Source organism: Coregonus clupeaformis, unplaced genomic scaffold (assembly GCF_020615455.1).
Source record: "Coregonus clupeaformis isolate EN_2021a unplaced genomic scaffold, ASM2061545v1 scaf0870, whole genome shotgun sequence".
Taxonomy (NCBI): domain Eukaryota; kingdom Metazoa; phylum Chordata; class Actinopteri; order Salmoniformes; family Salmonidae; genus Coregonus; species Coregonus clupeaformis.
This window is the reverse complement of record NW_025534324.1, coordinates 73,374-85,395: the sequence shown is the minus strand read 5'-3', so window position 1 is coordinate 85,395 and position 12,022 is coordinate 73,374. Positions and strand designations below refer to the sequence as shown.

The following is a 12,022-nucleotide window of genomic DNA, read 5'->3' as shown; positions in this document are numbered from 1 at the left end:
TATGTCAAATCAGATTGTATTTGTCGCATACACGTGTTTAGCAGATGTTATAGCGGGTGTAGCGAAATGCTTGTGCTTCTAGCTCCGACAGTGCAGTAATATCTAACAAGTAATATCTAACAATTTCACAACATACAGTGAGGGAATTAAGTATTTGATCCCCTGCTGATTTTGTACGTTTGCCCACTGACAAAGACATGATCAGTCTATAATTTTAATGGTAGGTTTATTTGAACAGTGAGAGACAGAATAACAACAACAAAATCCAGAAACACGCATGTCAAAAATGTTATAAATTGATTTGCATTTTAATGAGGGAAATAAGTATTTGACCCTCTGCAAAACATGACTTAGTACTTGGTGGCAAAACCCTTGTTGGCAATCACAGAGGTCAGACGTTTCTTGTAGTTGGCCACCAGGTTTGCACACATCTCAGGAGGGACTTTGTCCCACTACTCTTTGCAGATCTTCTCCAAGTCATTAAGGTTTCGAGGCTGACGTTTGGCAACTCGAACCTTCAGCTCCCTCCACAGATTTTCTATGGGATTAAGGTCTGGAGACTGGCTAGGCCACTCCAGGACCTTAATGTGCTTCTTCTTGAGCCACTATTTTGTTGCCTTGGCCGTGTGTTTTGGGTCATTGTCATGCTGGAATACCCATCCATGACCCATTTTCAATGCCCTGGCTGAGGGAAGGAGGTTCTCACCCAAGATTTGACAGTACATGGCCCCGTCCATCGTCCCTTGATGCGGTGAAGTTGTCCTATCCCCTTCGCAGAAAACACCCCCAAAGCATAATGTTTCCACCTCCATGTTTGACGGTGGGGATGGTGTTCTTGGGGTCATAGGCAGCATTCCTCCTCCTCCAAACACGGCGAGTTGAGTTGATGCCAAAGAGCTCGATTTTGGTATCATCTGACCACAACACTTTCACCCAGTTCTCCTCTGAATCATTCAGATGTTCATTGGCAAACTTCAGACGGGCCTGTATATGTGCTTTCTTGAGCAGGGGGACTTTGCGGGCCCTGCAGGATTTCAGTCCTTCGCGGCGTAGTGTGTTACCAATTGTTTTCTTGGTGACTATGGTCCCAGCTGCCTTGAGATCATTGACAAGATCCTCCCATGTAGTTCTGGGCTGATTCCTCACCGTTCTCATGATCATTGCAACTCCACGAGGTGAGATCTTGCATGGAGCCCCAGGCCGAGGGAGATTGGCAGTTATTTTGTGTTTCTTCCATTTGCGAATAATCGCACCAACTGTTGTCACCTTCTCACCAAGCTGCGTGGCGATGGTCTTGTAGCCCATTCCAGCCTTGTGTAGGTCTACAATCTTGTCCCCGACATCCTTGGAGAGCTCTTTGGTCTTGGCCATGGTGGAGAGTTTGGAATCTGATTGATTGATTGCTTCTGTGGACAGGTGTCTTTTATACAGGTAACAAACTGAGATTAGGAGCACTCCCTTTAAGAGTGTGCTCCTAATCTCAGCTCGTTACCTGTATAAAAGACACCTGGGATCCAGAAATCTTTCTGATTGAGAGGGGGTCAAATACTTATTTCCCTCATTAAAATGCAAATCAATTTATAACATTTGTGTTGTTATTCTGTCTCTCACTGTTCAAATAAACCTACCATTAAAATTATAGACTGATCATTTCTTTGTCAGTGGGCAAACGTACAAAATCAGCAGGGGATCAAATACTTTTTTCCCACACTGTATGTATGTACGTACAGTGCCTTATTCATCCCCCTTGGCGTTTTTCCTATTTTGTTGCATTTCAACCTGTATTTTAAATGGATTTTTATTTGGATTTCATGTAATGGACATACACAAAATAGTCCAAATTGGTGAAGTGGAATGAAAAAAACAACTTGTTTCAAAAAATATATATACAATAAATTACGGAAAAGTGGTGCATGCATATGTATTTACCCCTTTTGCTATGAAGCCCCTAAATAAGATCTGGTGCAACCAATTACCATCAGAAGTCACATAATTAGTTAAATAAAGTTCACCTGTGTTCAATCTAAGTGTCACATGATCTGTCACATGATCTCAGTATATATATATATATATATATACACACACACACCTGTTCTGAAAGGTCCCAGAGTCTGCAACACCACTAAGCAAGGGGCACCACCAAGCAACTGGCACCATGAAGACGAAGGAGCTCTCCAAACAGGTCAAGGACAAAGTTGTGGAGAAGTACAGATCAGGGTTGGGTTATAAAATAATATCTGAAACTTTGAACATCCCACGGAGCACCATTAAATCCATTATTATAAAATGGAAAGAATATGGCACCACAACAAACCTGCCAAGAGAGGGCCGCCCACTAAAACTCACGGACCAGGCAAGGAGGGCATTATTCAGAGAGGCAACAAAGAGACCAAAGATAAACCTAAAGGAGCTGTAAAGCTCCACAGCGGAGATTGGAGTATCTGTCCATAGGACCACTTTAAGCCGTACACTCCACAGAGCTGGGCTTTACGGAAGAGTGACCAGAAAAAAGCCATTGCTTAAAGAAAAAAAATAAGCAAACATGTTTGGTGTTTGCCAAAAGTAATGTGGGGACTCCCCAAATATATGGAAGAAGTTACTCTGGTCAGATGAGACTAAAATAGAGCTTTTTGGCCGTCAAGGAAAACGCTATGTCTGGCACAAACCCAACAACTCTCATCACCCGAGAACAGCATCCCCACAGTGAAGCATGGTGGTGGCAGCATCATGCTGTTGGGATGTTTTTCCATCGCCGGGGACTGGGAAACTGGTCAAAATTGAAGGAATGATGAATGGCGCTAAATACAGGGAAATTCTTGAGGGAAACCTGTTTCAGTCTTCCAGAGATTTGAGACTGGGACGGAGGTTCACCTTCCAGCAGGACAATGACCCTAAGCATACTGCTAAAGCAACACTTGAGTGGTTTAAGGGGAAACATTTAAATGTCTTGGAATGGCCTAGTCAAAGCCCAGACCTCAATCCAATTGAGAATCTGTGGTATGACTTAAATATTGCTCTACACCAGCGGAACCCACCCAACTTGAAGGAGCTGGAGCAGTTTTGCCTTGAAGAATGGGCAGAAATCCCAGTGCTAGTTGTGCCAAGCTTATAGAGACATACCCCAAGAGACTTGCAGCTGTAATTGCTGCAAAAGATGGCTCTACAAAGTCTTGACTTTGGGGGGGTGAATAGTTATGCACGCTCAAGTTCAGTTTTTTGGTCTCATTTCTTGTTTGTTTCACACACAAAAATATTTTGCATCTTCAAAGTGGTAGGCATGTTGTGTAAATCAAATGATACAAACCCCCCCAAAAAAAATAATTTTAATTCCAGGTTGTAAGGCAACAAAATAGGCAAAATGCCAAGGGGGTGAATACTTTTGCAAGCCACTGTATGTTCCATTACTGTATACTGTCACACACACATACACACAGTAGACTATACGTCCTCCTGCATCACACAAATACAGGAAACCCACCCAAGGTAATGGTGGGGACAAGGAAACAGGAACTGGGAATAGCAGGGCACAGCCAAGAAACAAAGAGGACCTTTTAGATATATTTATTTCAAAACAACAGCAGACTGTAATCAACAATGCAATTTTGAGCAACCGGATTAAATCGAAGCCCAAATCAACACTTAGACCAGCACTGATTCGATTCTGCAAATGTCAGGTCATAGTTGATTGAAACCGTTGTAAAGCGATACACATATAATAACTCCCTTAACAGTACATGTAGCAATAAATATACATAAGGCCAATATACAGAGGGACACTGTCGAGGGTTGAGTGAGGGAAGCGTTTGCCTGTCTTAGAGAAAAAGGCAGTAAAAAGAAAGAAGAGAAATAAGGAGGGAATGAAAGGGAGGAATGGGAGCAAGAGCAGATATTGAACGAGGGACTGTTGCTTCTGAAGAAAAAGTCAGTGAATTTGTTTTTTTTTAAAGAAGGGAGGAATGAAAGGAAGAAAGCATGAGAGAGCAGAGACAGGAATATCTCTGGGAGGCGGCGCTCTAATTATAGCGCGGGTGCTAGGAGACGGGGGAGGGCACCTCCGCCACCAAAACACAGGAGAAGGAGGGAAGAGGGGGATAAGGAGGGAGGAGAGGAGGTGGGCAGGGAGCGTAGCTCAATCATTTCGAAGAGACCCAACAACATGGGAGAAGGAGGGATAATTGATGAGGGGAGGAATAATTGCTCAATTCCAAATCAACCCCTAGCCCCCTACTCCCTATCCACTCCTTTCGATCTGAGAGGATTGGATGGTTAGATCGGTGGAATTAATATGCCAATATTTACAACATAGCAAAATGAAGGTAAAAGTAAGCTATTACCAATACCTACCAAATTCTTTCAGAAATAATCAGATCTACAGGAGTGTCTAGGTGTGTAGCCTGAAAATACATGTTTTAGACTATTTATTTGATTGCTTTGGGAGACATTTGGTCAAGTAGGACAAGTCAATCATGAATAAAGGAGGCTGACTGAAGAAGGAGTGGCCATTTTGTAGTCAGAGGGACTAGGGTGCAGCATAATTCCTAAGACACATGCTGCTGTGTTTGTGTATTGGCGTTGGTGTCGAGCGAGCGAGCATGCGTGTGTAACTGTCTGAGTGTGTGTCAGGAGCACGTTGCCATCAGACTTTACTATTAATTAATATATCCACGTGCGCTCAATCAACGGGTCACACCGATCACTGTCCCATACGTCGATGTACATCACATTGACCTTACTGCCCTCCCTCTTTTCTCTCTCCATCTTGCTCTTACTTTCTGCAGCTGTATGTTAACGGTGGACTATGTCTGCGTCCCAAATGGCACTGTACTCCCTATGTAGCGCGCTACTTTTGACCAGAGCACTATTGGAAAGGTGACATAAGGAATAGGTTGCCATTTGGGATTAATTCTATAAAACTATAAGCCACAGTGAGTCAACCCCCTATAACCTGAAATCATCATGAACGACCATCACAGCTTGATTAGTTTCCATCAGGCTCTTTGACTGCGCTTGGTCGCTCAGTCGGATTATCACTTTCCAGGTTTGTGTGTGGGGACGTATAGGTCACACATGACTCGCCCCGGGCCACTTCAGTCACGCCGCGGCAATGACACTGACAATTAAGACATGATGCACTGGCCTGTACAGGGCAGCGGTGGGGTTGCCATAGCAGCAGGGCTATAGGGCGCATTCCAGGTCATCATTATCGCAGATGATCAGAACTCACAACGCCTGGATTAGTGTTTAACGATTCAGAAAATACTTTAGTATGATAGAGTAGTCTTTTGAGATGTGCAGCGTGACTGCAAAAAGACGACCTGGAACACATCCATTCTCTCCTGGTTGGAGGTGGGGTCCCTGTTAACGCTCATCCAGGTTTCATTGGGGAGCATTACAATGGAGCAGCACCTGCACAGAACCACTGATCTGTGTAGATGAGGGGATTGTGAGGAGTGGGGCTTGAATCGCTTCTCAATGGAGCCCATCCTGATGTTGTGAGAGCCTCTGAATGTGGTCTGTACCAGACGCTGCTGCACATTTCATATCAGATGATACCATGATATCATGATATATTTGCTCTGTGAAGCTCTCTGGGGTCGTGTTCATTAGGGCACACCATCGCAAAATGTTTTGCAACAGAAAAAAAAAAAACTGTCTCTTATTGGATAAGTTCAGGTAGTCACTCCCTGTTTCACTCCATTTCATGCCAACTGAACACGGCCCAGGGCTAGCAAAACAGCGATAACCAGCCATGGATGCTATCTGAAAGGCCAGGTTACAGCGCACAAAGCCGCCTTACACCACCATGACTGCGTGTTTTCACTGAGATGAGCTCCCTTGAAAGCCTGCCATGCCATTAAAGGGATAGGCGACATTATCTTTTCAGACAAACACATTACTTAAAGGTGAGGATGTCCAGTGTGGCTACATGGGAGAGAAAGGGGGTCCAAAAGACAACAAATCCTGAAAGGGGAGGAACATCCCAACGTGGGGAGAACACAACAGCCCCATGACAACATGACAAACGTAACATGACAATGCCATAAAGGGACAGGAATTTCTGTCTGGCAGGCAGAAAAAGGAGCTTAAAATGGAGGATGGTTGGCATGGCATGAGAAACATCCCAAAACAGAGACAATGATTGGCACACAACAACAAACCATTACAAGGGTAGGGATTGTAGAGACTGTAACATAGAGCTAATTGTCCCTTTAAAGTGCTTTTGGAAACTGGCGTTTTAAATGGATGGTTGGACGAAGCTGCAACATGAGCAGTGGATGCCAAAGGGGGACAATGGGCATAATGTACGCTAATGTGGTGAGGCTGTGTTGCCTTGGGCTTGAATGACTGCAGTGCATAGACAGACTGCCTGGGTTGCTCTTCGACCAATTTTTCAAGGATGGGAAACACACAAAGGCTGGAATTCAGCTCCCACGCCCGTACACTCCAGTCTGTATAGAGGCCGGATCAACAAGAGAGCCCTGCCCTCTATATCCTTAGACTGTTACATTTGTGGCTTATACATGTATATACCAAGTAATAAAGCATTATAACCTACATGTCAGCTTTCTTCCCCCCAAAAAATTAAGACATTAATTGTCAATTATCGACAACCCACAATATAGGAAATACCAACTAACTATGAACTTCTGTATTGGGAGGTTTGAACATCAACTTCATACCCTATTTGGCATTTAATTGATTGAAATATTCGTAATCTGTGTTGAAATATTACCAACACCCTTTGGCTATATTGAACTAAGATTAAGAACAATTGATATATTTAGTCAGAAACATTAGGGGTAATACATATAACAACTAGCTATGTAAGGTGTCTGGCGGTGAAAAGGCATAGTAAAACCTGAGTGACATTCAAATCTTGAACTTGAGGCCGACAATGTAACAGCGGTGTGTGAAGAGTAATGTATATTGTGTCGGTAGCCTAGCTAGCTAGCTAGCCCACAGACCCGCATCGAGCTGTTACAAGTCTCACCCATATCAAATGTATCCGCTACTGCCTGGAATAATGTCTTAAAATTCCCACACACAGGCATACCAAATGTAGCAACTGAGCCGCAATTGCAGTGTAGCGTTTGTGTTACACTGTAATACTAAGAACGTGGTAAGAGAACAATTGTTGTCGCTCTCTTTACAAGGCCACATTCACACCGACATGGCATAGCGCCTGAGAGATGGATGATCAGTGATTATGTGCAACATCCCCACACCAGGGCCAATTCCAGACAACTCTCATGGATTAAACAGACATTTTAGAAGGGTATTTTCTTGAAACGGTTACATACGTTGTGATAAGGGGGGGGAACAGGTAGACAGCCTATCGGTTGAAATGTTAACCTAATGGTTCGCGCAAGAACAGTTTCCCTGCGTTCCGAGCCTCTGTGTTCATGGAATGCTGCAGTGCACCGCCGCCATCTTACTTCTGTCTCACTACATTATCTTTATTCTCTAGCTTACGTGAAACAAGTTGACGGAGGGAAAACATACGCGATTTTACCCTTATCCAAGGAAGCAATGTGAAGAATTAATGGTCATAGGTCTACTCGTTTTTTAGGGAGTAGCCTGTCTTTAGGCTACAGAAAGCTCAATCTAAGGGAAATAATAACCCACTATAGATGTTTATTTTCCGAACACGCCCACCACCTCAAATATACCATCGAGCCATGAAAGAAAATAATACACAAGTGGCTACAAAATGGTGATCATATTACCAATAATCTCCGGATACAACAATCAATATTGCCACTACAGAAACCTGTTTAGACTAGGCTGTGTTGAAGTGCAATTACGCACAGAAACAAATCACGCTCGTTTACATAGGCTACACCGGAATTTCAGCCGTAGCCTATAGATTGGAACGCTTCATCATGTCTTCCTTTCTGTGCACAATAAATGTAATGATTTCTCATCTTGAATTATGAAAAATAAAACGTATAGGCTAAGACTAGATTTAAATTCAAGCAATGACATAAATAGAGTAGTTTATAACAGCACTGAGCAAAAAGAACAAGGGATCTAAACACTGGCTATTCTACTTTATAATTTCGAGTCCGACTAAATTCGATAAAAGCTGTCCAACATGTATTCAGACGTGGAATATGTTCATAGCCTTGCTGACTGTCTGGTTTCATTTTGTTCTATTCATGCGTAATTAGCCCCCATGGTTTGGAATCACCCGACTGCTCCCTCCCGCAATAGCAGCGGAAGAGAAGAAGAATAGGCATGGAGCTCAGTCTTTTCCCGACTCCCGTCTTTCTTTCCCCGGTTTCTTACCTCAACTGCTAGCGCCACGGTCACAACAACCAACAGCAACAAAGCCAAATGGTCCCCCATGCCGTATTATTGTCACAACGCGTCCTATGTATGGTTTATTCTGTTTTCCGTCGGTATGTATTCAGAGCTTGTCTCGGTGGCTGTGCCGCTGACTGTGTTTGTTTAATGGAGAATGATACCGAGGCTGCACAGCTGCTCGAGCGCCAGGTCACCTGACCGGACAACGAGAGGACGGAATTCTAGGGGTGTGTGTGTGTGCAGGGGCATCATGCACCCCAGAAATCTGAGGGGGCACAAAGTAAGTGAGAATGGCTGGGGGGTGGTCCGGAGGGGGGCTAGGCCCTGTCCATAAATTGGAGAATTTAGCTTTTTCAAACACCTGAAACAGCTTTTTCCAGCAATATACATTTAAATTTTTAGTCATTTAGCAGACATGAGTGCATACATTATATATTTTTTTCATACTGGCCCCCTGTGGGAAACGAACCCACAACCCTGGCGTTGCAAACGCCATGCTCTACCAACTGAGCTACATCCCTGCCGGCCATTCCCTCCCCTACCCTGGACGACTTGTGCGCCGCCACATGGGTCTCCCGGTCACGGCCGGCTACAACAGAGCCTGGATTCAAACCAGGATCTCTAGTGGCACAGCTAGCACTGCAATGCAGTGCCTTAGACCACTGCGCCACTCGGGAGATAATAATTATTATTATTATTAGAGCCATAATAATTATGCTTAATTGTATTCTATTTTTTTTCTGCATATCAAAGCATACTTCTTGAGCTGTCTGTATCCTCCTGACTATTGTTTCTTTTTTTAAAGAAACAAAATATGCTATCTGTATCGCTGCAAAAAGCTGGGTAAAAGATTGAAAGGAATGTGAGTCATATTCCGTACATTTACAGTGCCTTCAGAAAGCATTCATACCCCTTGAATAATTCCACATTTTGTTGTGTTACAGCCTGAAATAAAAATGGATTAAATGTATTTTTTCTTTCTCACCCATCTACATACAATGACAAAGTAAAAACATGTTTGCAAATGTATTGAAAATTAAATAAAGAAATATCGAATTTACATAAGTATTCACACCCCTGGGTCAATACTTTGTAGAAGCACCTTTGGCAGTGATTACAGCTTTGAGTCTTTCTGGGTAAGTCTCTAAGAGCTTTCCATACCTGGATAGTGCAACATTTTCCCATTATTATTTTCAAAATTCTTCAAATTGGTTGTTGATCATTGCTAGACAACAATTTTCAGGTCTTGCATTAGATTTTCAAGTAGATTTAAGTCAAAACTGTAACTCGGCCATGCAGGAACATTCACTGTCTTCTTGGTAGATTTGGCCTTGTGTTTTAGGTTATTGTCCTGCTGAAAGATGAATTAATCTCAGAGTATCTGGTGGAAAGCAGATTGAACCAAGTTTTTCCTCTAGGATTTTGCCTGTGCTTAGCTCCATTCCGTTTATTTTTTATTACAAGCATACCCATAACATGATGCACAACCACTATGCTTGAAAATATGGAAAGTGGTACTCAGTAATATGGTGTAGTGTTGTATTGGATTTGTTACTTTTTAAAATCTTTTAAAATGTATTTACTTTAGGTTATTTAGTCAATATTTTCCTATCTCTTATTTTTCTTAAAACTACATTGTTGGTTATGGGCTTGTAAGTAAGCATTTCACGGTAAGGTCTACACCTGTTGTATTCAGCGCATGTGACAAAAAACATTTGATTTGAGTTGAACACTATTCAGGACAAAAAGTGAATTGCTTTGCCACATTTTTTGCAGTAGTACTTTAGTGCCTTGTTGCAAGCATGATGCATGTTTTGGAATATTTGTATTCTGTACAGGCTTCCTTCTTTTCACTCTGTCAATTAGGTTAGTATTGTGGAGTAACTACAATGTTTTGATCATTCTCAGTTTTCTCCTATCACAGCCATTCAACTCTGTAACTGTTTTAAAGTCACAATTGGCTTCATGGTCAAAGCCCTGAGCAGTTTCCTTCCTATCCGGAAACTGAGTTAAGAAGGACACTTGTATCTTTGTAGTGACTGGGTGTATTGATACACCATCCGAAGTGTAATTAATAACTTCACCATGCGCAAAGGGATATTCAATGTCTGCTTTAATTTTTTTACTCATCTACCAATAGGTGCCCTTCTTTGTGAGGCATTGGAAAACCTCCCTGGTCTTTGTGGTTGAATCTGTGTTTGAAATTCACTGCTCGACTGAGGGATCTTACAGATAATTGTATGTGTGGGGTACAGAGATGAGGTAGTCATTCAAAAATCATTTTAAACACTATTATTGCACACATAATGAGTCCATGCAACGTATTATGTGACTTGTTAAGCAAATCTTTACTCCTGAACGTATTTAAACTTGCCATAACAAAGGGGTTGAATACTTATTGACTCAAGACATTTCATTTATAATTAATGTGTAAAAATGTCGAAAAAACATAATTCCACTTTGACATTTGGTATTGTGTGTAGGCCTATGACAAAGAAATCTACATTTAATCAATTTTAAATTCAGGCTGTAACACAGTAGCCCTTTCCTGCAGTCAATGACCAAAAGAGCCCTCTTCGGCCTCATGGGTGGAATGTTATTAATATTGTTCATAATTTCATCATTAATAAAGATTATTTTAAAAAACCTGATGAAAATCCAGTGTTTCTATGTTAAACAGTTTTGTTATATTTCAGTCTTCTGTTATGTATATAAAGTGTAATATTGGGATGCAAACTCAAAATTGAATATATTTCAACTATATCTGACATTGTACAGGTGTCTTCTTTTTTTAAGCCCATAACCATGTGTGTGAGGTGTATACTTTTGTTTCAAAGTAGATTTGTTTAAGAATACCAAAAGTCACTCTGTGCAACACTGATTTAGCCCACTGCAGTACATTAAAATGTGGAAAAAGTCAAGGGGTGTGAATACTTTCTGAAGGTTTGCTTTTCTCAAGTTTACCAACCTTGCCAGCAGGCATGGCAGCTAAAATAGTTAGACAAGCTAGCTACTCTAACTTAATTGATAGCCTGAAATGGCTTCTTGGTAGCTAGTTATGAAGTTGGGAGATTGGGAACCTATCTGGGCTAGCTAAAACCAACTTCATAAAATTGTTAAGTGGCTAGTAGTATTACAGAGAAAAAAAACTATTCCAAAAAATAATTATATATATATATATATATATGTATATATTATTTTTTTGTTTTTTTGTTTTTTTTGGAATAGTTTTTTAAATATATATTTTATATATATACACTATATATACAAAAGTATGTGGACACGCCTTCAAATTAGTGGATTCGACTATTTCAGCCACACCCATTGCTGACAGGTGTATCAAATCGAGCACATAGCCATGCAATGTCCATAGACAAACATTGGCAGTAAAATGGCCTTACTGAAGAGCTCAGTGACTTTCAACGTGGCACCGTCATAGGATGCCACCTTTCCAACAAATCAGTTTGTCAAATTTCTGCCCTGCTAGAGCTGCCCCAGTCAACTGTAAGTGCTGTTATTGTGAAGTGGAAATATCTAGGAGCAACAACGGCTCAGCCACGAAGTGGTAGGCCACACAAGCTCACCGAACGGGACCGCAGAGTGCTGAAGCACGTAGCGAGTAAAAATCGTCTGTCATCAGTTACAACACTCACTACCGAGTTCCAAACTGCTCTGGAAGCAACGTCAGCACAATAACTGTTAGTCGGGAGCTTCA

The 12,022-nt window shown here is 41.8% G+C and overlaps 1 protein-coding gene across 4 annotated transcripts in view; it reads right to left on the bottom strand.

Moving 5' to 3' along the window:
• The window catches only part of appa (amyloid beta (A4) precursor protein a), a 38,842-nt gene extending 30,360 nt beyond the window's left edge, over nt 1-8,482 (bottom strand). For 2 of the 4 annotated variants that reach the window (XM_041866956.2, XM_041866957.2), the window contains exon 1: nt 8,290-8,482. In XM_041866956.2, coding sequence (XP_041722890.2) covers nt 8,290-8,349 — 60 coding nt within the window. In that variant the 5' untranslated portion in view covers nt 8,350-8,482. The remainder of the gene's footprint in view (nt 1-8,289) is intronic. The other 2 variants (XM_041866955.2, XM_041866958.2) reach the window with 1 other exon arrangement.
• Between the last annotated feature and the right edge of the window lie 3,540 nt (nt 8,483-12,022).